Here is a 26,292-nt window from a genome sequence, read left to right as displayed (position 1 = left end):
GTCCCTTCCAACCCTGACCATTCTACAATTAACTGGCCGGATATTTAAACCACCCACAAATACAACAGGATGAAACCTCTGGCTGTGGGATCGACATCGCACATGGCCCAAGGCAGACACTGGAAGCTCCCTGGCCAAGGCTGGGGAAAGCATATGCTGGAGCGAGTCCTTCCAGTCACCCCCATGGAGGAACTGGAGGGAGGGAGGCAAAGACTCAGAAATTATTCAGTGACTGAGAAGGGAGAAGTCCCATGGTGAAAGGCCACCTCTCTGTTTAGCTCCGGTACAGATAACTGGAGAGCTCCTGCAGCGCCAGGGGAGGCTGGAGACACCAGGGATAGGCCAGACAAGGGCTGGGAGCTCATCAGCCAAATTCAGTATAAAATCAGACATTGCAGTCTGACCAGTGCAGTGTCCTGCTGGGGGAAAAATATCCCCACCACCCTCAGAGCAACCCACCCCTGAGCAGGAAGCACTGTGCCACACAAGCCATGGGGTGACAGGGGCAGAGCCCCAGCACTCCCCCAGCCATCCCCCCACCAAGGCAGCCCAGGCTGGTGCTGGAGCCAAGGGCAGAGGAGCCCGATTACACCTTCCATCAGTCATTAGTCACAGATCACAGCCCTCCCTCCTCCATCAGGACCAGCTATTATCAGCTGTTAAGCAGGCATTTCCATACAGCTGGCTAATTTGTTAATACTGCAATTATCTTGGTTTGTTAACAAGATTAAATTGCTAATTGGTTTAATTAAGCACAGAGCTTTAGGCATGGGGTGCCTCAGCTGGTAGCACTGGTGGCCCCGCACAGCAGCTCCTCTGCAGAGACGAGGGTAAGGCAGCAGCCCACGAGGGGTTCATCCTCCCAAGAACTGCTGCCTGGGGCCCCCACATCTCCATGCGATGGCCTGGAGAGGTCCCTCCTCCTGCCCCAAGACAGAGCCAGCTTTGCCCATGTCACTGCTGTCACCCAGCTGCTGGCCCAGGCAGGCAGGAGGAGATGGCTTTGGGGCCAGAGGATGCTATGGGGACATCTGGTCTGCTTCAGTCCTGCTGCCTTCTGTTTGGGAGCACTGCAAGTTAGAAATCCCGGAGGCGATGCACCAACTGCGTACACCCACCTGCAGCTATGTCAGCAAATCCTCTGCCCTCCTCTCCCCAGGCCCAGGTCCCTACCCCCGTGCACAGCATTTCCAGCAGCACCCAGCTCACCACTGCAGCTATACTGGGGAGCTCACATCATCGTGGATTACACTCACTTGTACCCCCCATGCAGTCAGCACCTGCCTGGGAGGAGCTGGGCAGTGCACCAAAACATGCACAGGGCAGGATCACCGACTGTGGTAAGCTCCTGGCAGCATGCTTTGACTGAAAATCCTTTGGATCCAGGTCTCTGGGGAAAAAGGGAATTCCCCTCTTCATCCTAGGTACGTGCCAGCAAGACAGCAGGAAAAGCAGCGTGTCCTGGGCCAGAAAGGAGATATTTCCATGCTGCTTCTTCCCACGTTATCTGCTTCCACAGGGCTAGAGCAGCCTGGGGAGGGAGGAGATAGTTTTCTCTGCCTGGGGGCTTACCACAGCTCAGGACTCACTGCTGTGGGACCTTCTTCTGGTCACCTTCCCCTTCAACAGGTCCGGTGCCAGAAGCATGGACAAAGGCTGCACTGAAGAACCTGGCTTTGAGTTAGAAACATCCATTGTGGCATCCCACAGCAGCAGCACCACTGCAGGGCAGGGAGCCGTTGGGCTCCTTTTGCATGCAGCAGGTCTGGCTTATTCCATCTTCCCTTAAAACAGGGGTTTTGGGGACAGTCACTCTTGGACCAATCCCAAAGGAAATATCCAACACTCCCTGACATCCCAGGGTGGGATCCAGAGTGGCTCCCTGGGGCACCATCTGCATCACTGACACAGCCTTGGTCCACACAGAAATGTACTTTGGTCCCCTCCAAGATGGAGACAGGGCAAAGGGTGGAGAAGTAAGGTCTCACCCCCAGCACACCTGAACATCTTTTTAATATTTTCTTGGAGCCTTCTCCCTGCATATTTTATGCTCTGGCTCAGGAGCCTGGGTGGTCAGAGTTTGAATACAGAACAGTTCAGTGCTCAAGAGTGATGCGAGACCTTTTCAAGAGATGATTCAAACCAGACTAATAAGCATTACTATGGCTTTGAAAACCTTTGAAAATGGAGGATTATTTAGCTAGCCTGGCCCAGGAGGGGGAAAGTGTAGTCCCAGCAGGATGCAGCAATTGCATCAAATCCAGAGGAGAAAATACCCCAGGCTGAGCAGATCCACTTGGCAGCAGCTCTGCCCATGGCCGGGTGCTGTGCACAGCCCTCATCCCCTCTGCAGAGAAGCAGCAGTATTTCAGGTAGGAAAAGGAGTCAATACTGTTATGGTCCACACCATAAGAGAAATATATATACACCTCTGCAGAAAAATAAACCATCCTCACACTGCCGAATGTCAGCAGATGTATGAATTCACTCTGTGCTTTCTTCTGTAGCATGATTTCTATAAACTCAGTTCCTCACCTGGACCAAGTCACCCTCCAGCCACAGGGAGAAGGTGGTCAGGGCCAGAGCTGCCTCACACCACCTGATGCCCTGCAGCATTTTCTTTCTGAAGACACAGGGATGCCGCTTTCCCCACTTGGGAGTCTTACTCATGACCATGCCTTGGCTTGCCTGGCCAAATGCAGCAGTAATCCTTCCCAGTGCCCTCCCACCCTCCACAAACACAGCAAGGGGGAACACAGGGCACCAGCTGCTGCTGTGCCGGGGAGGGTAGGGGGAGCCACGTCCTGGATCGCAGGTGGAGGGAGGCTGCATCTGCCACCAGGAAGCCTTGGAGCCAGCCAGGGTGGAAGCTGTCCTTGCTGCCTGGCTCCAGCACACCACCCCAGCCGTGCACTACACCCAGCCCCCTGCGTGCTGGGGAGCCCCAGAGCAGCAGGGTCTGGCAGGGGATGGGACCACAGCTGAGGGATGCCAGAGCAGCCTGCTGTGATTTCTCGCCTACCTAAAGTGCTGCCAAGCCTCACAAGCTGCTTGTGACGAAGCCTTCGATCTGGCACAGAAGCAGGTCTGCATGCCCCGCAACAGCCAAGAGGCAGCAGAGCTCTGCTGAGCTGCTTGGCTCCATCCCATGCTTCATCCCACCAGGAATCCTCACCAGGCTGCTCTCTGCTGCAGCCACACAAGTTTCCACACCCAGGAAGCCCGTCAGATGCTAGCAGGACTTCCCTGAGCCAGGGAACCGAAAGGAAAGGTAAGCAAAAACCCGAGGCACTGGCAGCACCCCGTAGCTGCAGGGGATCCCTGCATGTCAGCAGTCCCTTGTCCCCACACAGAAAGGGAGCAGAAGAGACAGAAACCTCTTCCCTCTGCAGTAAGCCACGCTGCATGAAGGCACGTGTGAGAGCCCAGCAGGAGGATGGACAGCAGTGCAGGCGGGGCTGCCTCTCCCATGCCCTCTCTGCAGCCCCAGCTCTCAGCTCCAGGGCCAGACTCACAGTCCCTCCAACAAGCTGATGCCTGCATTCAGCCAAGCAGCTGGGGTGTCACACAAATAACAGCTCTAACAAAGGCTAGCAAAGCACTTGCAGGCTCACACAAAGCAGTTTGCAGAGCAGCAAGCACCAGCAGCAAGCACAGCATCTCCCATAGGCACCTGCCCTGCAACAGCCCCTGCTCACGCACCAAACTGCAGCACAGATCCCAACTCACAGCCCACACACATGCTCTGGACAAGGTCAACATCATAAACTCACCATCACCCCACAAATCCACCAGCACAGGCACCAGGGTACCCGCACATCCCCTCCCAAATAGGGCCACTCACCTGCAGTGAGACCCTCCCAGCTGAAACCAGTGCCTCCCCATAGCAAAGCACTGTGGAAGAGAAGGGTGGGCTATTTATGCTATAGAGCAGCCCAGCCGATCTCCTGCCACTCCCCAGCTCCAGCTGTGGAGGGGAAGCCATTTCCCAGCTCCTTCAGGTGCCGGCACCGGCTCCCTGTCAGCAGTGCCAGCAGCATCGCACTCGCACGGGGGAATTCCTGCCTCTTCAGCCCTGCCTGTGCCAAGGCGCACACAGATGCTCCTTTCCCCGACAACTATGTAGGTTAATAACATGCAATGTGATTGCAAGACACAGGCAACCGCAAAGCGGTGTCAATATTTAGCTTTTACACATTTGGTTAATTAGAGAGCAACCTGTGATTCCCTCCAAAGGAGGCATGGCTGCTTCACCCCTCTCCCTCCCCATCCTATATGTTCCCGGTTCAGATGGGATAAGCGTCAGCTCATTATTTCTGGAGTTTGCCGGTCGCAAACGGTCTGTCCCAAAATGCTATTCCCAGGCACTGGATGTCAGAAATCATTAAACTAAATAAAGCTTCATGCATGATTCATGAAGCTGGGTTTCACATTAATCAGGGAGAGATGGGCAAAAGTAGCACAGCACCGCAGATTGCTGCGTCGTGTTCTTGCACAGGCAGGCAAATGGAGAGGTTTGGACCTTCAAGGTGCAAATCAGAGATATGGTGCAAATCAGAGAAACACCCTGGTCCCAACACGATTGGAGCCTGACCAAGAGGAGACCAAAAGCAGGCAGTGGGCTGTTGCCCAAATAGGTTTCTGCTTCAGGAGCTCCTGTGTCTCGGTCACGTTAATGAGCCCAGGGCAGCCTGCTGCTGCTCTGAGCATCCTCGGAGATGCACGACTGCTTTTCACATTAGCCCCAGTCTCCAGCACGGGGCTGGGTCAGTGCTTGGGACTCACGTACTGACTCCCTGGCTCTGTGCACTATGGCCACTAAAAATAGAAAAATGCTTTTCTGAAATGTCACTGAGAGGCTCCTTTCAGGGCCCAGACAAACGGGGCTTCTGCCTGGATGCCACGCTGCATCCCAGCATGGGCTGTCCACCAGCAGGTATTTTCTTGGGATTCAAATGCTTCTTCCACTACACCAAGACTTCGGAAAGAATGTAGATGTGTCCTCTCTTGGCATCTGAATCTACCTAAAAAGGCAGCCCTGAACTCTGTAAATCAATGAAAGAGCGAGGGGTGCCCCCGATATGGCAGTGTTGGTGGAAGGAGGTGGTGAAGCGTGGGATCCTGTGTGTATTTTGCAGCAGCGAGTGCCTGTGCCTCCCCCAACCAGCCAGGCTCAGCCAGCAAGCTCTTGTCCTTGGGTCTACCCCTGCATCCCTGGCAGCTCCTCTGTCACTTGCTTAAAGACTCCTAGTAAAAAATCCTCAAAACTACAAAAATACTACAAAAATACGGTGACAAGCAGCCAGGCCAGCTGTATGGCAGGGAAAAATCCATCGCTGGCATTGCAAAATCTGGGCTCTGACATGAAGACAGCAGTGATTCTCCATGCAGCAGCAGAGGAATAGCTATCTATCAGGAGGCCAAGGAGCCGTTAGACACCCTTGCTCCCCCCGCTGCGGCTCTGCAGCCTTCCTGGGGCCGGCAGTGAGTCACCAGCCCTGAACTGCGGCGGGGCTGATCTGCTGCTGAGGGCACCTGGGGGGGGCGAGCAGGTCCCCTGCCAGTCTGGGCCCCCCAGAGCCACCCCGCAGCTCTGGGGTGGCATGCCTCTCCGCTCCCCAGTGCTCCACCATCCCACAGGGTGGATCACCGGTGCTGCAGCTCCAGCAGCCCTAAAAGTCCTCCTCCTTGGACTGAAGTGTCCTGCCCATGCAGGGATGATGCCTGCAGGAGGGAGAGACAGAGATGGGATGGAGGAAGCCAGCGAGTCCCCTGACATCCTTCAGAGCCTTGAGATCTGAAGACCCTCTGCACCAGAGCCCCTCTCACCACCCCCAGCACTGCCTAAACCTCCTGCAGGGAGCCCAAAAGCCAGCATCCTTGCAGAGACGGCCAAGCCTCTTCCTCTCAGCACATGCCCCATTAATCTCCAGCTGTAACTGCTTCTGCACTCACACCCCTGCCAGCACAGAGGCAGCTGGAGGCAGAGCTGCAATGGGAGCCAGGTGCCCACCAAGAGCCTCAAATCAGTGGGGCACTTCCACCTGCAGAATGACAGTAGTGACAACACATCAACAATTTATCGTTTTGTCTTGACATTTCTAGCTGTGTTGTCTCAGCCAGGCAGGGACTGAAGGTCCCTAAACAGCGGCCACTGTCCGTCCCCAGCTCTGATGGAGAGGCAGAGCCCCAGGGCAGGTTTGCTGCCCCTGCTCCACCGATGCCAGGCCCTCGCCTGTTGTTTGCTATGAGATGAAAGTAGGATGGAGGGTCAGCTGCCTCAGGGAAACATATCTCCCTTTATCCTGGCCCCCTTATTGCGTGGAGAGACTGATTTCCACCTGGCCTCCTTGTAGCATCACTAAATACTAATTTATAAGGCAGCGCCATGTCCAGAGCAGCTCAAGGGCAGGTGACGGACCTCCCTGCTCCGTCCTGCCCGGCCATGCCCGGCAGGGGTCAAGGGCCACCACATGCTCCCTGCATGGCCGTGGCCATGGCCATGGCTGTGCACAACTATCAAAAGCAAAGTGCAGGGCAAGTGTCTGCACTGCACAAGCCCGTGGAGAGTCAAAGGATTGGCTGCACTCTTTGTTACTCACATGATTTGACCTGCAATATTGTAAGATTTAATTACAATTATATTTGTGTTTCCATCTTCACCTGTCTCCTGGTGGAGAAAGCAAGCAGCGATCCTGCGCTGCCTGTGCAAGCTTGGGTGTGATGGTTAGTTGCTGTGGCTTTGTCCATACTAGTAAATGAAATGTGCCTGGGCTGACTGGCACCAAAGCCAGGTGGCAGGGAACCGAACAAGTCCTTGCTATTAACCTCTCCTCTAACACCACGTTGCCTGCCCTTCTGACAGCATCCCTGCCCACAGTGGCTCCTAGCCCTGCTGGGGATGGTCTAGAGAGGGCTGCCTGGCCCCAAATGCTCCAGCAGGTTAATGATGAGCTTGGCAATGGCCTTTAGTTTTGTTGAATTCGATTTTGGGGATTTGTCCTGTGTGTTGGAGGACAGTGAAACAACCTGGGGCAGAGACAGAGTGGGGGGAAGGGATGCAGCACATGGGAGACTGCAAGTTACTGCAAGCTGGAAGCAATGTATGTCTTCTGGGCACGTGGAAGCCCTCCAGATAGTAAATCATTGCCCTGAAATGCCTGACCTTACGTTGCAGTACCTCCCTGCTCCCTCTCCAGAGGTGCCCCATCTACATAAAAAATAGCCACCACTGTGTTACAACTCTCCAAATTTTCTCATGTTTCTGGATACAGCTTCAGAGTCCAACCACAAGCCAAGGTCTCCAGCAAGTTCAGCAAATGTTCATTAATCTTTCCTGGCTTAGGCACCCAGTGGGCTCAGTAAAACTTCAAGCCAGAAAAGTTTCAGGCTGTCAGAGCCATGGGCCAGGCAATAATACACCAAGAGCCTGTCCTGTTGCTGCCGCAGGTGGACAGCAATGCAGTCACCTTACTGCAGCAGGCTGGATGCCGTGGGTGCATCCAAGGGCTCCAGAGTCCGAAGGAGGTTGATTAAATAATTTCCAGTATGCAGCAGGCTGATATGGCCCCATCAGCAGTGCCTACAGACATCCTGAGGCTCTGGGAGGAAGCCAGGGGTTGCAGGGATGGGAATCCCAGGGTTGGTGGTCCCCGCTCCCCTCCTCCTGCTTGGAGGATGCTGCCGTGATGGCTTGGCTTTCCCCACCCCGCCACTCCGTGAGCTGGCTCCAAGGGGAGGCAAGGCTGCGTGGGGACAGCCAACGGCATGGGCATGGGGACAAGCTGATGGCATGGGAATGGGGACAGCCAATGGCACCGGCACAGGAACAGCCGATGGCATGGAAGGAGAAGCCCAAACCCCTCCAGCCACAGCAACCCCCTCCAGGGGGGCTGGTTGGGAGGCTGGGGGGGACAAACACACCAGCGAGCACAGAAACCACCAGGAAGAGTGTTAAGGAAAGCCCGAGCATTAAGTCTTTGCCCCCCCCCCCCCCCCCCCCCCCCCCCCCCCCGAGAAACACGAGAGCAGGCTTTTGCGCCTGCCCTAATTTAGCTCTTTCCCTCTGGAAAGGGCTGCTTGTGAAATCCTTTGGGTTCATGTCCCCGGCATTAACCAGCCCCCATGGGCAGCCAGCCCTGCGGACCCCTGTGCTCTCAGGTGTGCTAGTGCTCGCCCCGCGCCATCCCACCCTCCACATGGCAGGCACCCAGCGGCTCCCATCTTTCACGCCAGATGTCCAAGGGGCTGAAAAGTAGTTGAAGATTTTTCTTTTAATTAAAGGAGCTCTGCAGACATGCTATATTCATATATATTTCCCCCTATTTTTTAATTTATTGCTACATCAGCTATTAAAAAAAAAAAAAAAGGCAGAAAGAAGAAAGGAAGAGAGCTGCCACAAGCTGAGCGCCTTTCGGGATGACTCACTGCAGTACTGAAATGGCTGCTGGCTTCAGACTCGCCCTGCCTCTGCGATTTGCTTCCAGACTGCAGAAGAGACCATGGCAAGAGGTTTTGCCCCCCATCCCCATGTGGAGGATTCGCCGTGTGGTTGTTGACATCATCACCCCTGGGCTTTGGCGGGGGGAGACCTGCCTTCCCCAAGAGAGGGAGATGGGGGGGAGACATGAAAGGAAGAGATGGCGAGGCATTTCCAGCTGACCTGATTTTCTGCCTGTTTCCTTCTCCACATCACTGCCAGTTAGCTCAGGAGCGACGGCAGAGGCGCGGAGCTGGCCCGTGCTGCGGTGAGTTGCACCCTTCCAGCCTGGCTGCAAACCCGGCTGTGCCAAGTAAGGGCCCTTGCACCTCAGTTTTCTGGGAATGATCATCAGAATGGGAGTCTCCTTTTCCTGCCATGGCTTGCCAGTGGCAGTGTGAAGTCAGGCCAACCAGCTCTGGTCAGCTAATGGGAGAGTCAGGCCTTTTGCTTCTGAGTTTGTGCAGCAAAGGGAAAATTCACCTCAAGTACCATCGACGCTGCAGCCAAGTCCCGTCTGAAGGATGCTGCGATGCCAGCACAAGCCTGCGCAGGGTCTCTGCAGCTGGGAAGGTGAACTTTGCTCTCCTGCAGCCCTTCCAGCCAGGGCTTTGAGTTGCAGCAGGAGACATGGAGGTGTCTCCCCTCTGTGTCCCCCCAGCCCCTTCCCAGGGTGATCCCTTCCACCTGGGGCCATTACAGGCAGAGCCCCTGCAGCTCTCTGCCTCGCTTCCCACTCATGCTTCAGCTCCTCTGCATGGCCCAGGGGATGCTCAGCAAACACCCCGGTGCTGGGAGAGCTGTTTTTTTGGGGGAAAGGGCTCAAGTCTACCCTGCAGTGGTGCATCAATGAGGCTCTGGTGCAGAGACAAAGCGCTGGAGGGAGTGGGCACCCTTGCAGAGCGAGGCATGGCTCCTTCCCTGAAAAATGGGTGGCTGAGAAGTATTTTCAGAAAGGAAAATTCACCCCGATGACCATATGTCAGCGACAGGCAGAGAAAACCCCACGTGGGAGCCAGCCCTCCTCCCACCCCGTGGGCTGCACCCCGCTGGGGCTCAGCACCCGCTGTCAGCTGGGCTTGCAAGTGCCCAGAGCAGACAAAGCTGGGCATGTTTATGTTGCAGCTTCCAGGGATGCTCAGCCATCCCTAATTGCCATAAAAATAAATGCTTTTTGCTTCGTATCACAGAACAGAGGAATTTCCCTCAGGGTATTTTTTTTTTCTCCTCAGTTTGTCTTTTTTTTTTCCTTTTCTGAGGCCTCCCTCAATGTCATCCCTTCCCCCTCCCTCCGCTGCCTCCTTCCCATGTAAACAAGCACATGGCACACACAGTCTGACACATCACACACATGGAAACACACTGATGGCCCCCCAGCAGCAAGCGGTGCCTGGCACCGGGACAGGGCTGGCAGCACAGGCGGCCACGGGAGCAGGGGTGCAGGCAGGGGGAAGGGTGCTCACCACCAAAAAGAGCTCTCAGCTGCCTGTGTGCGAGCCTGGAGAAGGGTGAGCACCCACAGGCTCCAGCCCCTCGGGCTGGTATCGGCAAGGCGAGGGATCTGATGCGCAGGGTGGTGTGAAGTCTCGTCCCGGCTGACACAGCTGCTCTGTGCTGGCTGCCCAGTGATGAGCCATTGCTGTGCAGACACGCGGTCCTGGCCAGCACCCCTGGAAGGTCTCCCATCTTCTCTTTCCCATCTCTCTGCTCCAGCAGCTCACTTTTGGGGAAGCTGCTGTGCTTGCAGTGGTCCCCGGGATGGGTGGTGATGGCCCTGTGTGGCGGTGGCAGCTTGCTGACCTAAACCCCAGCGTGTGCCATGCCCGGGGCTCACTGCCCTCGCCCGCCTCCCAGTGAGCCTTTATAGAGGCAACTGGGAGCTCAGCCAGCCAGGGGGGCTCTTCCCTGGGGGGCTGCCCCCGTGCCTTATGCACCCCCTGGTCCCAGGGAGGAAGATGGAGCTGGACCGCATGGAGGGGCTACAAGGTCTGAGGTGCATCGTCCCCCGAACCCCTGCGGTCCCCCGGCGTGGGACAGCACCACACAGCCCCAGGGGCTCGGCCCCCCCAGGGCACCTTCCCAAAGCGCTGGGGCTGGCGGGGCCGGGTGATGCTCCCCGGGCTGCGCAGGGCACGGCCGGCAGGTCAAGGCCACCGGGGCAGGGGCACCCCCGCCCGGCCCTGCCCGGGGGTCCCGCTGCCAGCCCCCCGCAGCGCAGCCCGGCAGCGGGGCCGTGCTCGCCCGCCAGCCCGCCTTGCCGAGCCCGCTCCCCCCGGGGGTCCCGGTGGGCTTCGTCAGGAACGGAGTGGGCTCCCCCGTGCCGCGCATCCCCGGGCGTCCCCTCTCCCCTGCACCGGCGCGGGGGGCCTGCGCTGCTCCGGCCCCGCCGTGCCGCCGAGGCGAGCACCGGCCTCGCTCCCCGCTCCCGCCCCGCGGCTCCGGGCGGGCGGGCCGAGGGCGGCACCCCCGGGAGGGGCGGCGGGCGGGACCCCCCGGCCCCGCGGAGCTGCCGCCGCCGCCGGCCCCGCAGGGCTCCGCGGCTCCGCGCCGGGCGCGCACGCTGCGGCGGGGGCGGCGCCGAGGCAGGTGAGCGGCGGCGCGGGGCCGGGCTCCGGCGCCCGGGGTGCGGCAGGCACCGGCATCGCGGGGACCCGGGGCGCCGGCAGCCCGGGGTGGGCACTGGGGGCGCCGGCATCCCGGGGCGGGGTGGGGACCCGGGGCACCGGCATCCCGGCGACGCGAACCATCGGCATCCCGGGGTGCTGCAGGCACCGGCGTCCCAGGGATGGGGGGCACCGGCATCCTGGGGTGCGGCGGGAGCCGTGAGATCGGCAACCCAGGGAACAGTGGGGACCGGGGCGCCGGCATCCCGGGAACCCGGGGTACCCGCATCCCCGGGGCATTGCAGGGATCGGCGCCCTGGGGCGCGGTAGGCACCCGGGGCACCGGCATCCCGGGGTGAGAGGGCAGCCGGAGCAGCGGCATGAGGGGTGAGCAGGGATGGGGGCAGCGGCAGACCGGGATGAGGGGGGAAGCGAGGCACGGGCATCCCGGGATGTGCAGGGAGCCGCCGTGCCAGCATCCACATGACGGAATGCTGCCGGGACCGGGGGCACAGGGACACTCCTCCCCGCCCTTCTGCAGGTGGGTGTAGGAGAGTCCCGCTCCCCGAAGCCCCCCCCGCGGGGGCTGCACCTCCTCCTCCCCAGGGACGAGGGCAGGGCGCGGGGGTCCCCTCCGGAGAGCTGTGCACCCACTGCGTGTGGCCCGGGAGGGGAGGCTGGCACAGGGCAGGGCACGATCGGCAGCAGGCACCGGGCCGGCCGCTGGCAGCAGAGAGCCGAGCGGTTGGTAATCACCCCCTCCTGCACCCCGAAGCCAGCAGAGTCCCGTGCCCTGTCGTTCCCCCGTCCCCCCCGTCCCCCCCGTCTCCCCCGCCATCTGCATCCCCAGCCCTGGGCATCTTGGTGGCCTCTCAGCGCACAGCAGCAGCTCATGCTCTGCCTGCAGGGAGCAGCCAGCAGTGGGAATCCCCCTTCCATGCTCGCCCCTGCCCGCCTGGCAACCCCCCCCCGCCCGCCCCCCCCCCCCCCCCCCCCCCCCCCAAGGTCCTGAGCACCTTCAGGCCGGTGGGGACGGGAACGCTCAGAGCTGGGGACGGGGCTCTGCAGAGGCACTTTTGGATGACCAGAAAGCAGGTGTCTCCGCGGTCCTGCCCCAGCCCATGGCTCACGGGGACACCATCCTGCAGGAGCTGGGGGTCAGCCAGCCCCACTGTCCCCTCAGGTGCCCAGCGAGGGACACCCAGCCCTATGGGCATCCCACACAGGACTTCTCCAGCGGTTCGCAGCCACCACCCCTGCACACCTGGAACATGCAGGGTCACAAGCCCGGGGTGACGGGGTGTTTAGGACTGGGCTACAGGCAAAGGATAAGGGTTTCCTCCTTCTCTACGAATTTCTAATGGCTCCTTTGAGACAAGGCACACGACTCCCCGCTGGGAAGCCTCGCTGAGCTGTAAGTACAGGGCTTTTTATTTGGACTGTTAATCTAAATCCATTGTACCTGGCTGGAAAAGCCCCTGTGTGCAATACTCCCTGCACTTGCTGCATACTCACTTGAATGTCTATTAGCATCTTCCTTCCCACTCCCTTGGGTCCCCTCTGCCGGTTAGAATAAATATACATAACTTCTATATGAATGCCTTTAAGAAAAAAAACAACGTTGTCAAGGGAAACTCTTCTAGCATTTCTTACAGATATGCTTGATCTGTTTTTATATTTTTTACTGTCATAAATGCATATATCAGAGATTTTTTTCTCCACAAGATACATATTCATCTGGATGCCCAACACCCAGCTCACACTGGGCTTGTGTAATTCTGATGGTTGTCTCCTTAAAATAGCTTACAGTGTATTTCAGAATTTATCAGAAAGACACTGGACTTATCTGTTCCATTTTTCCAATCATTCATGGAAATCTGGGGTTAGCTAAAGGAAAATTTTGCAAATTCACATTATTCTAGACAGACATATCTGTGTTCTCTGTCCATTGTTCTTTAAAATAAAAAAAAACCTGCCAACCTTCCAAAAGTAAGCTTCTGTTTCCCAGCAGATACCCCTGGAAATGTGACGGGAACATGCTTTGATGATCCAAGAGGGGAGATCACGCCAGGTTCAAACCCCGGGTTTGTTCTGAAGCTGAGCTTAGCTAGTCATGAAACGAGTAGGCAAAAGAGTTATAAAACTATTAATTGCTGCATTAGATTCCTGGATGAAAGCTGTACGTGGGCAGAAATAATTTCCTCCATTCAGAAGTGAACATCAGCAAGGAGCATCTCAGACAGTTCACGACCCTTCTCCTTGCGCTGCTTCCTGCGCGGGAGGGAGGGAGGGAGGGGGAGTGGGGATGGATGGAGGGGTTTCCCTGGAGTACAAAGGCTTGCGGGGTCCTGACACCCACATTTCTTTTTTTTTTTTTTTGAGCTGGGAGAGAGGTGGGAGCTGGCTCCCTCCTGGCTCTCGGGGTTTGGTATGTCTTGCCCGGAGCTGCAGCTGCACAGCATGGCTGTGTGCTGTGAATGGTCCTGCTGAGCTGGAGCATCGCTTTGGACTTGTCCTGCTGTCCCAGCACAGCCCCTGGTACCCACCCAGGCTGCCCTGTGCCCCAGCCCAGCCCCAAAACCACCTCGCCTTTGATTTCAGTGACATTTGGCCTGGCCTCCCAGAGCGGCTGCTGTATAGGGAGGGTGTGGAGAGAGGCTGAGGACGGGCGTGGGATAAATTGGATCCCACAGATCCACCCCCACAGCCCCTGTGTGTGTGTTTGTAGCCTGAATGCATGAGCATCCTTCTGGAAGGAACCTGGATTAGTCATCCCCACCCCACAGATGGGCTGTGTGATGTCTTCCCTGGAAAAGCTAATCTGTCACAGAAATTCCAATTTATCCCTTAGAAAGGAGTGTTTACACCCCTTTTTCTCCCTTGTTTTTGTCTTAAGCATTAAAAAAGTTGACCCTTCTCTCTTTTTGCTCCCCTTTGAAAGGCAAGAGAATGAGTCCATTATGCTCTGAGGCTTATCAAGCTGGTTGCTTCCTTCATACATGGTGTGATGGGAAGTGCTGGCTTGGTGTGTAAAGCCTGTGTCTTTAAGAAGCCCCGGCTGGGAGATGCAGTGGAGTTAGCAGATGCATTTGCCAGGCTATTTCACACAAATCTGGCATTTGCTGCACCCACAGCCCCACTCAGCTTAAAACCACACCTCTGGGCTTTATTTCTAACCATTACTCCATCACTTGTCCCTCTCCAGCTCTGCTCTGACCTCCAGATTTAGACGTGAAAATGTCCCCCAGGTCCCTCCTGGTTTGACGAACCCTTTATGCTGCATTTCTCAGACACTGGAAAACATGCAGAGCCCTTCCCCTGCTGGAGCGTTTGCCCCATAAACCCCACGAGATGTCCGGCGAGCAGCGCAGGGCTGGGGTGCAATGGGGTCCACAGGGGAGCTGGGATTCCCCTGGGCGGGGGGGACCCACCTCGTGTCGCTGACCTGGCCTTGGCCCTCGGTGGCTGCTCTCAGACCCAAATGTCCTGTGCAGGGTCTGGTGGCACCTCAGCATCACCACGGGGGCTGTTGCAGGCTCTTCCCTTGGCTCCTGCTGCCTGTCTGCTTCTGCCCCTGTGTCACCTAGAAGTTTGAAAACTTCAAGGGGTGACACAAGACAGAGAAGGTGATGGATTTTTCTAGTAATCTGCCTGATTAAAACCAGGGAGGGAAGCCTCTGAGATGGGAGACAGCCAGTCTGGAGGTCACAAATGCCTCAGTGACCCCTGCAGCAAAAGCATCAATGGCAGCAGAAGTCATGTCGGTACCAGCAGTGACCCTGAAGTGTGAGCAGAGCTCAGGAGCAAGTTAAAGAATCAGAATCATTTAGGTTGGAAAATACCTTTAAGATCATCAAGTCCAACCATTAACATGCCTAATAGCGGCATGCTTTTCTAAAAGTAGTCACTGCATGGGGAAATGTAATTTCTCAACCACGAGAGCAAAGGCAACATCCTTCCTGACAACACCCAATGCCCCCATGTCAGGAGTGGGGGGACGTGTGGGTACAGGGCTGCTCTGCACGTCCCCAGGCATTGTGAAGAATAAGGTAGGTGGAGAAGTTTGATTTCAAGGTGATGCAGGAAGATCACAGACCTTTTTATCTGCCTTTTTTTGTCTAAGCTTCTGGTCAAGATGGGTAAATGCATATGAAGGTGTGGGAATGCTTCTTTTTGTTAGATGCTTTAGCTGCTTCTCATTGGGAAATGGAATTTCTGCTGCACAGAAAAGCCCAGCTCCCTGAAACTTTTAAAATCCTGAAACCCAATAAAAATCAAAACTTCGGGTTTTATTTCCCTAACAATGTACAGATTTTTAATTCAGTCATCAATGATTCTGAATCATGTTTTTGTTATGTTTCAATGTTACAAAAATCTTAATATTTTACATGACAGAACACACAAGAGGAAACAGAGCAGGCAGATAAATTGTTTTGACACATCTTTCACTGAAATTCTCCCTAAAACTGACACCTTCTGTAAAAACACTGATTTTGGCAAAACTGCCTTTGCTGCTGGGAAGGCTGCACCCTCTAAGGACTTTTTGACCAGGTCTAATTAGCAACATAGGTAGTCGGGCTACAAAGCTCTTCTGCAGAATCGCTGCAGTGGTGACTTGATGAGATCTATTTTTTCCACAGGGAATTTTTCTTTGGGGGATAAATCTTTTCTTCAGTGACTAATTCCCAGCTTGAACAAGGAAAGCCCCATGGGTTAGGTGCTGGAGGTGCAGTAAGCTGCCTTCCTTAGGCTGTTAGTGAGCTACAAAGGGAGAAACTTTAAGAGATAAAAAAAATGAGGTGTTTCACCTGGAAAAATTATCAGCTTTCTTTTTTTCCTTCCATACCACAGAAGAACAACTGCCCAAAGCTGTTTCTGTCTCCCGTCTCCCCTCTCCCTGGTCCTCACTTTTCAAAATGCAAACATCCCTCCTCGCTCCCCAGGGTGTTTCTGTCCCCCTCCCCAGCAGCACCTGGATCGGGGGGGAGCCCTGTGCCCCCTCCAGCCCCGCTGTGTCTCACCCGCAGGTGGAGCCAGCTCCTGCTCTGCTGATCATGGTCAACAAGACCTTAAATTACTGGCGTCCCAGTTTTGAGGAGGACGTTATCAACATCAACGTAGGGGGTCTGAGAAGGCGGCTCAGCTCCAGCGCCCTCTCCAAGTTCCCTGACACCCGCCTGGGACGCCTGCTCTCCTGTGACTCGGAGGAGTCCATCCTGCAGCTCTGCGATGACTACGATGTGAGTGCCAGGGAGTTCTACTTTGACCGAAACCCTGGTTTCTTCCTCTACGTGCTCCACTTCTACCAGACGGGGAAGCTGCATGTCATGGAGGAGCTGTGCGTCTTCTCCTTCTGCCAGGAGATCGAGTACTGGGGCATCAATGAGTTCTTCCTGGACTCCTGCTGCAGCTACCGCTACCACGAACGTAAGCTGGAGAGCCGGCACCACAACTGGGATGAGGAGAGCGAGGTCAGCAGCGTGGACACGTCCCCCGATGAGATCTCCGACATCAACCATGACCTGCTGCGCTACAGCACGCTGCGCTGTGGCAATGTGCGCAAACGCCTCTGGCTCACCATGGAGAACCCTGGCTACTCCATTCCCAGCAAACTCTTCAGCTTCGTGTCCATCAGCGTGGTGCTGGTTTCCATAGCCACCATGTGCATCCACAGCATGCCCGAATACCAGGAGGTGGACGAAAATGGCAACGTGCTTGATGAGCCCATCCTGCACAAGCTGGAGTATTTCTGCATCTCCTGGTTCACCTTTGAAGTGTCTTCCCGCCTCCTGCTCTCCCCCAACCCCAGGAAGTTCTTCAAGCACCCGCTGAACCTGATTGACATTGTCTCGGTGTTGCCCTTCTACTTCACCCTGCTGGTGGACTTGACCATGGGCAGTGACTCAGAGCTGGGCAACCTGGGCAAGGTCGTGCAGGTGTTTCGCCTCATGAGGATATTCCGGGTGCTGAAGCTGGCTCGGCACTCCACCGGACTGAGGTCACTGGGGGCCACCTTGAAGGTAAAGTGGCTTTCTATCTCCCTATCTACTCCTTTAGCCTCTGGGCAAGAAGGAGACCTGTGGTATGGCTGGGGGATGTGGACATACCCATTCCCAGTGAGCTACCAGCTCCGGGTGGTGACTGGCAAGCTTGCTTGGGGTGGTGGGCTGGACTGTTGGTGAGTCTGCTAAAGCAATCAGGTGTGAGGAGCACTGCATGAGTCCTCTTTGTACACACACTCAGAGCCAACAGCAATTCACCCCATTGCTTGCAGACTTTGCTTCACACACAACTGGTGCTTCCAGGGACTCAGCCATCCCTTCCCACCGTGGTGTGCGAGCCCTGTTGCATGGTGTTGGAAGGGACTCAGCCATGCACGGGTGGCTGGAGATGTCCCACCACAAGTGAGTCAGTGCCTAGTTTGGGCTGCAAAAGACCTTCTGAGCAGGGACCAGGCCAGGCAGCAGCTGCTGGGTATGCCAGCACCAGCGTGAGTGGCTTGAGCTGCTCCTGTCCCTAGGCTGGGAGGAGAGGGGAACCTCCTTAGGGCATGCTGCCAGCTGGCCAGAGACTAGCACCCAGCCCTTGGTGTTTGCCCATCTAGGGAGACGTAGAGATCCTGGTCCAGTTGAGCTGACAGCTGGATGCTCCAGGATACGATGAGATTGAGACTGGGACATGGTTAATCACGGGTAGCACAAAGCAGCAACAGAAAAGCAAAGGGTGCAGGGCCTGGGACAACCAGCCAAAGGCAGGGTCCAAGCCCCCAGCAGAGCCCGGGCTACTCTCAGTGTGCTGGAAAACCTCGGGAAAAGCATGGTGTGCAGGGCTGGAGGGAGCTGGCCCCAGGTCCATGAAGTCCTGAGGATGAGGAGATGCTGAGACCTGCAGGACCGGGGCCCAGCGGGTTTGGTGAGAGGTGGTCTGCATCCTCCATCATGTGCCCCAAGGCTATGTTTCTCCAGCCTCCCTCTGCAGCACCCCCAGGCTCCTTGGACAAAGAACAGCTGTGACAAGAATCAAAGCATGAAGCTGTGATGAAATCCTCAGCAGCCCGGTGCTGCAGCCCAGCCCTCCATCGCTCAGCCAGCGGTGCAGACCAGATGTGGTGCCCGGTGTGGCTCTTTGCTCTCCCCCTGCCCTCCCTCCTCCACCCTCCTCGTGCTGAGGGCCACATGCCCGAATCTGGGGGGAGTGAAACTGTCCCCTCACCTCCTGCACTTAGAAAGTCCAGCCTGATGCAGAGGCCAAATCAACTCAGCCTTTAACTGTCTTTGAGTCTTGGTGACCACATCCAAGTGGCCACATCTGAAAGCCAATCCTCGAGCCTGCCAAGACGCAGAGTGACACACGCTCCTGATGCCCCACCAGATGTGGGGCTTGTGCTGGGCACAGGGGGATGGCCACCAGGGCAAACATCTCCTTCTCCTTGTGGGACTGCCTCTGGTCCCCATGTTCAAAGCAGAAGACTGGTTTTTCAAGCACTGCTGATGCAAATATTCCTATGCTTTCCCCCGCCCTTCAAACAAACTGCGCCAAACAAATGGCCAAGGAAAGCCAAGGAAAGCAATCTTCGGAACAGAGCCTGAAATCCAAGCAAAAGGCTGCTCTCCTCCTGCTCAGAGCCTGGCAGGGGCCAGTGCTGCAGCTCCTGGTGCTGCTCCCCCTGAAGGGCCATTGCACGGATGAGGCAGGCACAGCTGCAGCTGGGGACACCTGGTTTCTCGCTGCTGCAGCAGTGGCAGGGCTGGCATGGGATGTCCTGGCATTGGCCCGACTCGACTGCCAGGGCTGGACCCATTCCTGTGGGTGAGCCATGGAGAAAAGCAACCCTTGAGTCTGGCTGGGGATGAGGATGGACAGCAGGAAAGGTCTTCTGCCAACTTCTGCTGTGAAACAGGACCAGCCCAGCACTAATCTTGCAAACCCCACAGAGCACCAGAATAAGTGTGTGTGGGGAAATTCCCTGCAACCTCAAAGCCTGCTGAAAAGAAGATCCAGGGAAGATTGTTTGAAATGAAGATGCCTGAAGTCCTACCTGCATCATACTTCTGAACATCCACCTTGAAAGAGCAATTAGCAAGTGACAGACCCGTGTAACATACTGTTTGTGAAATTTAAATAAAATTGTACACGTGGGAAGGGCTCCCTGAACCCTTTCTGCACTCCGTTTAAGTGTGAACAACATGTTGCAGCAGAGCAGGGACTGACGGGCTCATCTGCATGTTATTAAGCAGCAGACAAGATCCGAGGAGCTGGCAGCATCCTGGCTCCGGCCTCTGCCGAGCCGCTGATTCACCGAGTGACGTGCTGGAAAGTGCCGCTTTCCCGGGGACTCCAGAGTCAGCTGTAAATGGGGATGAGCGAAGACACAAATCTGACGCAGCAGCTTGGCGTTGTGATTTACTGGGCACATAAATTACAACGTCTTGTTAATCATAATTTACTTCCTATCGCAAGAGCATAAAGCAGCAGCAGAGGAGTAAAGGCTGTTAACAGCCAGGAAGTGGGAGCGATGGCTCTGGCAAGCTGAGTAATTGTTCCCCTGCCACGAAAGTGCTAGCAGAGGGATTTCTGCCATTTGAGCATTATAAACTCTGAACAGTCTTCAGATCACTTGGGGCCTCATCCAGGACCCATTTAATTTGAGGAGAGGCTTCCCACGTGTCTCTGCTCTTCCTCCCTGCCATACACGACATCCATCACCATTCCTGCAGCTTCCCTGGTGGGAGTTTGGTGCCTGTCTCCCACCAGCAGTCAAGAGGTGTTCGGCACTGAGTAACTTAGGTGTCTGCAGGGATCTACAGGAGTTGCTGTCCAGCCCCTCAGAAGCCTAAATACACAAACAGGTTGGAAGAGCCAGAGCTGCACATCCCCAGACAGCAGATACATCACCCTGCTGTTGCTACCTGGGCCATCTCTGTCTCGGTCCCCATGCTGGTATCTCCAGCAGGCTCAGACTGGGCTCTTCACACCATTTGTCTTCTGCTGTGCTGGAGGAAAGGTGCATTCAGCAGGGAAGGAGCCCATGCATGGCCTATGGCTGTCCCAAGGGCAGACAGCCCTCCTGCCTGGCAGGAGCCCAGAGGGGCTGCTGCTGGGGTGGCTTTTCTGTTGGAGCCTTTTATCACCCAGCATCACCTGCTGCAAGGCTGGCTGCTCGCTCAGCTGCATCCCACCCAAACCCCAGCTCAGCCTGCATCCCATCCGAACCTCGGCTCAGCCTGCATCCCATCCGAACCCCAGCTCAGCCTGCATCCCACCCAAACCCCAGCTCAGCCTGCATCCCATCCGAACCCCGGCTCAGCCTGCATCCCACCCAAACCCCAGCTCAGCCTGCATCCCACCCAAACCCCAGCTCAGCCTGCATCCCATCCGAACCCCAGCTCAGCCTGCATCCCACCCAAACCCCAGCTCAGCCTGCATCCCATCCGAACCCCGGCTCAGCCTGCATCCCACCCAAACCCCAGCTCAGCCTGCATCCCACCCAAACCCCGGCTCAGCCTGCATCCCATCCGAACCCCAGCTCAGCCTGCATCCCACCCAAACCCCAGCTCAGCCTGCATCCCATCCGAACCTCGGCTCAGCCTGCATCCCACCCAAACCCCAGCTCAGCCTGCATCCCACCCAAACCCCGGCTCAGTCTGCATCCCAACCAAACTCCGGCTCAGCCTGCATCCCACCCGAACACCAGCTCAGCCTGCATCCCACTCAACCCCCAGCTGCAGCTGCCTGCCCCTGGATCAATGAGTGAGCCACATGAGGATAAATGGCTCAAATAGGCGGCAGCCTGCCTGAGGATCAGCTGGGAGATTCCTGGAGCCTCCCCTGTGCCACAAGCCCTGACCCTGCCTGTAAATTAAAGTAGTAGGAGCAATTGAGCTCCTGACTTTTCTCTTGCCTTCACACTTCAACACAATCCAGGGCCATAACTGACGCTCTTTAAAAATGTATAAGGTTACTTGGCTCTGCTGCTCCCGAGCTGGAACATACAGATGTGCTGTTAAGCTCCAGCCAGGAGCAAGTCTTTCATGGCCAAGTGATACAGCCTTGAAACTCAGTGGCTCTGAGCTCTTTGTCCCTCTCAGGGAGCTCCCTCAGAGCTGCTATAGGGCATTTGCAGCCACAGGCGACGGCGAAGGAGGTTATTTCCCCTCAGTGTTACTGGCATTAGCCAAGCAACTTTTGCTAGCAGTCTAAGCAAAGTCTTCTAACTCCCTGCCATGAATCTACCTCTTTTATGTCTCACCTTGATTGTGGAAGCTTTTTTCCCAAGTCCTCTGCTGCTTGCTTTGCTCAAATGTTATTTTGTTTAGTCGTGGTATGGTCTCCAATAAAGCATTCCCTGCCTGTTAGGAGACTGGGAGAAACCCCCCATGCTCAGAGCTCTGCTTTCCTTGCCCTGAAAGATGAAGAGCAAGCTGGCAGATCAGTGGGCAGAAACACCCGAGAAATTCACTTGTGATGATTAAAAAGCGAGTGGACGAGCCATGTGGTGAGGGTGGCAGTGGCTTTGGCACTGGTGTGTGGTTAGCCTGGCTCTGCCAGAATACGGGGGCTCCACGGTCCCCTCCTGGTCTGGGAGGCTTTAAGAGCAGGCTGTGCCGGGGTCCTTGGCCCTGCTGCGTGCAAGGTCTTGGCTCACACCTCCCCAGCCACAGGGCAGGGGTGGGAGCTGGGTGCTGGCTGCGGACCAGCGCTGGCCCATGGCAGTTTGCCTGGTCCCAGCTTGTCCTCCAGCAGCCCCCTTCTTGGCATCACCTGCTGCCTCGTCCCCCAGCCGCCTGCTGATTTTCTCCCCAGGGCTTTTGGCACAGGTTTCTACTTTGTTCAGCAACTAAGGACATCCAAAGAAAGCCTGCGACACAAAGGTTTTACTTTGAAACCAGAAAAAAAATGGCTTCTTCAAGGAGCATGGCACACCCCTGCCATTCATCTGTCCCCCCAGGTCCTGCGTGCCTCCCCCCCCCCCAGGAGGCTGGGTGTCCCATGGCTCCGTTCCTGCCAGGGCTCCCAGACCCCTCGGGCTGGGGCTCATCGAGCCAGGGGGTGCAGCACCCTGTGGGGGTGGGTGCTAAGACCAGCCCATGCTGACGTTGGATGGATCCCCTAACTGACCCGTTGACCAGGGCTGCTTGGATTCTTGTCAGCTCTGAGGGTCGCTTCGAGTCTCCCGTGGAGGAGCAGCAAAACCTGAAGGGAAATGTAATCGTCTCAGGAGCAGTAGCTTCTGCAGGAAAACTCCTCCCCTTACATGTCTGATAAAGGGTTAAACGGATGCTGAGACTGTAGGTGGTGTTGAGGCACAGGAGGAATCAGGTCCCCGGGGCTCTGGCTGTGGGGTTCCCCAGTCCAGCAGCCGGGAGCTTGGGCTCAGAGCCGGGTGGGAGCTGGAGCTGAGCCTGCGGCAGTGGCACACACCCTCCCCCAGCACGCCGCCGCTGTCCTGGGAGGACGTAAACTGCTTTGCTTAGAGGCTGCCTGTTAGGTGGTTTCTGAGGACCTGACAAGATAAAAGGAAAACGTGTCTAAATATTGTTAGCTGAGATCAGGCTGGAGCAAGTGCTGGAGGCAGGGGGGTGGCCTCTGCTGGGGAACCCTGGCTGGGAAGCACGGGTCCCCTTTCCCTGCTGGCACTGCCTGCCTCTCGCGGGCTGCCGGAGGGCAGGGGGCAGCTGTGGCTGCCAGGTGTGGGTCACAGCCACCCCCAGCCCACCTCAGCCCAGCCCACAGCGGGACATCCCACAGCAGAGATGGGTAGAGGCACCGAGATCCCCAACGGGGGTGAGCAGGAGCCTGCATGCAGGGCTGTACTCGTGCTGGGGGATCCAGGTGTCCTGGCATGTGGTGGTCCCCGCTGACCACCGCTCCGCTTTGCCTTCCAGCACAGCTACCGGGAGGTGGGGATCCTGCTGCTCTACCTGGCCGTGGGGGTCTCTGTCTTCTCCGGCGTGGCCTACACGGCTGAGAAGGAAGAAGATGTTGGCTTCGACACCATCCCGGCGTGCTGGTGGTGGGGCACGGTCAGCATGACTACTGTGGGCTATGGCGATGTGGTGCCTGTCACCGTGGTGGGCAAGCTGGCTGCCTCGGGCTGCATCCTGGGGGGCATCCTGGTCGTGGCGCTGCCCATCACCATCATCTTCAACAAGTTCTCCCACTTCTACCGCAAGCAGAAGGCGCTGGAGGCAGCCGTGAGGAACAGTGGGAAGAAAGACCCCGAGGATGTGGAGAGCACCTCAAGTCGCGACCGAGACTCAGAGGCTCTGAGCGAGACCTCGCTGGACAGAGGCAGCCCCGACCGCCGTGGTCTGACCCCCGGCACCCACCCCACACCCTGACCCCACCGTGCCGCAGCACCGGGGCACGCGCGGGACCTGCTCACCATGAGCATGGCGTGGCTGTTGCACCAGGACATGGCAGAGGAGCCAGGCTCTCCCCACCTCGCAGCGTGCCTGGCATCACCCCTGCCCTGCCAAGGACAGGAGGGGTTGGAGGAGATGCCCAGCGGGTGCCGGCTGCCTCCAGCCCCCGGGATGCAGCCCCCAGGTCTGCCTGGACGTCACCCAGCGACAGCCCTGCTCCCCCCACCGCTGCAAAGGGAGGCTGCGGCGCTGAGGTACCCCTGCCAGAAAGGGAGTGAGGAAAAATCCTGACAGGTGACCCCTGATCAGGCACTGCCCTGGATGCGTGAAGGGGGATTTTTCTCTGCCCTGAGGTTTTGTGTTGTCCAGGGTGAGGTTAAATAGCCTGAGGGTGAGGCAGCCCCTGACCAGGCTGACTGCCCTTGCAGCTCCTGTGCCAGGTCAGCATCAGCTCCAGCCCCAACCTCATCCTACTCCCAGCTGGAAACAGCCTCGAAATGCTCAGCTGCCCCGTTGGCCATGGGGGAAAGGGGGTTGGAAATGAGCCTGTATGGGAGGAGAGGTGGTGTCCAGCTCAGTGTGAGCCCCACTGTGCCCAGCCCCTGCAGTGGGATTGACTGGACCTCACATTCCTTCCGTTGCAGCGGGGGTTTAAGTGCTCTCCTGCACTGCTGCTGCTGGGACCCCCAAGCGATCCGGGTCTGGGGCCGTGCTGGGAGGGAGCGCGGCACAGCTGGGAGCACTGTCCTTGAAGGGGGGACACCAGCCAGGGATGAGCAGGCAGAAGGGACGCTGTCCTCTGAGGCAGGAGAAGCTGGAGGGGATCAATCTGGGAGAATCAAGGGGCTACCCCCAGAGGGTCTGTCCCCCCCAGGCCCTTCGCTCTGGGGGGCTCCCATGCCAAGGGCATTTCTTCTGGCAGAGCAGCTGCTGGCACCCAGCCCTCAGGGCAGAAAGGAGGCAGAGACCCTGCAAAGGGCCACCAGGGAGCAGACATGGGGAGATGCTCCTGGGCACAGAGAAGCTGCCTCTGCCATCTGCCATCTGCCATTGCCATTGTGCTCATGATTTCCACCGCAGGAAGAGCTGCCAGGGAGCCCAGGGGCTGCAGCACCCCATGATGGGGTGGGGGAGATGACCAAAGCCAGCTGGGTTTGGCACGTGCCCTGGTCTTCCTCACCACAGCCCCCAGCCTGGCTTCATTCTGCCATCTCATCCCTCCCTGCCTCGAGGCCAGGCAGGGGCAGGAGGCTGTAAGGACACCCCCCATCATCATCACACTGCCCTGGGCATCACCTTGGACCCCACAGGGACCCCAGCTCCCCGGGTGCCGTTGCACTCACCCCGCTGCAGGGAGGGAGCACCCCACATCCATGGGACAGCCGGGGCAGAGGGGACCTTGCACCGCCCCTCGTCACCGCAGCCGCTGAGCACCACAGCCGGGCAGGGACATCTGCCTGCAGCACTGGGCCCCCTTCCCACCCGCGTCCCCAGCCTGGCTGAGCACATCCAGGGCTGCTCCCAGAGCTGTATTAATTCCCTACACAGCTTTTCCTTGCCCCCCAGCTCTCTGTTTGGAAGTCGTGCAGCTCTTCTGTGCACAGAGGAATACATCCAGCTCCTGTTCTGAGCAGGAGAAACGAGCACCCTGCGATCACCTAATCAGCTCAAAAATACGTTGATGGCTGCGGGATGGCCCCGGGTGCCTGGATTGTGGGGTTTGCTGCCGGTTGTCCTGGCTGGCTCTTGGCATAGCCGCAGCTGCCGGTGCTGGCTCTGCCTGTAGTGATGTGCTGATCAAACCCCGGTGGGACCTGGGGAAGGGTCCCCAAGGAACAGTGGTGTGGGATGGGAGGTGCTCACGCTCCTGGCATCATTGAGTCTTCCAGTATCGACAGTTTGTGGCCCGCTCTGTGCTCATCCTTACTGCGGGCTGGGACTGGTGAGCTGCATCATCTGCTCCGACCGGCTCCCGCTGCACTGTTACTTGAAAAAAGGAAGGAGTTTCCTCTTCTCTCCATAAGTATTCCAGTAGCAAAATGTATTCAAATGTGAAGACTAAATTACATGTATTAATTAAAAAGCATTATGCAAACAATTAAGAGCATGTAAATTAATTTTCTATCTATGCATGGGATGCATACTGTATATTTTATTAAAGACCTAAGTGACCCGCTTTGGACGCTGGTTTTCTGTTTCACAGCTGATCGGCGTGCCTGTGCTTGTGTAGCGCATGGGCTGGGCTGGGGTCGGTGCAAGCAGCCCCCGGGGAGCAGGAGCAGCCCGGCTGCTCCCGGGGCGGCTGCACGTCCCGTCAGCCAGCTCCAGCACCGGCTCCCAGCACAGCGGAGCTCCCACCCGGACAGCATCATCCCTGCCCCGGGTGGTGGGCAACAGTCCTTGTACCTGGACCACTGGTGTCATCCAGCCTGGAGCAGTCTCCCTGGAGGCCCAATAAACGGGGTGTCCCCAGGGTGGGAGCCGGTGGGCTCTGGGAATTGCCGCACAGGGAGCCCGGCATTGCGGCTGGGAGGGAGGGAAGCGCAGAGCAGGTTTCAGAGGGAGATGAAAGGATTGCAATTAACATTAAAAACGCAGGATGATTCCCAAAGCAAAAAGCTTGCGCCATCCAAGCATGGCTTGTTCCTCCACCCCATTCATCACACAGCCGTGGAATCTGGGAAGCAGGCAGGGAGGAGCAGAGGCTTGCAGAAAGGCACCCACTGTGATCAGCAGCACCCAGGGACACGAGAGCTGAGCCGCCGGCTCCAGCAATCGCGGCGCTGGGAGCCGAGGAGCAGCAGCCGGCTGCTATTCCCCCTAAGAGCCACCCTTGTTTTATGAA

At 57.2% G+C, this 26,292-nt stretch overlaps 1 protein-coding gene across 3 annotated transcripts; it reads left to right on the top strand.

Annotated features, from left to right (window-relative positions):
- The first annotated feature begins 10,952 nt into the window (after positions 1-10,952).
- On the top strand, positions 10,953-25,623 carry KCNS1 (potassium voltage-gated channel modifier subfamily S member 1). 3 transcript variants are annotated; one of them, XM_055814658.1, is made up of 4 exons: positions 10,953-11,065; positions 12,266-12,496; positions 16,110-17,102; positions 22,968-25,623. In XM_055814658.1, the coding sequence occupies exons 3-4, from the start codon at positions 16,137-16,139 to the stop codon at positions 23,421-23,423; spliced, it is 1,422 nt and encodes a 473-aa protein (XP_055670633.1). In that variant the 5' UTR covers positions 10,953-11,065; positions 12,266-12,496; positions 16,110-16,136; the 3' UTR covers positions 23,424-25,623. The 3 variants fall into 3 exon arrangements, with proteins under 3 accessions (XP_055670633.1, XP_055670634.1, XP_005235952.1); XM_055814659.1 differs by lacking the exon at positions 12,266-12,496 and having other exon boundaries at positions 10,967-11,065; XM_005235895.4 differs by lacking the exon at positions 10,953-11,065 and having other exon boundaries at positions 12,161-12,496.
- Positions 25,624-26,292: the final 669 nt, after the last annotated feature.

The sequence above is a fragment of the Falco peregrinus genome, chromosome 9, assembly GCF_023634155.1.
Source record: "Falco peregrinus isolate bFalPer1 chromosome 9, bFalPer1.pri, whole genome shotgun sequence".
Lineage (NCBI taxonomy): Eukaryota > Metazoa > Chordata > Aves > Falconiformes > Falconidae > Falco > Falco peregrinus.
The sequence above is the reverse complement of the archived record's forward strand: the minus strand, read 5'-3'. Positions and strand labels throughout refer to the sequence as shown.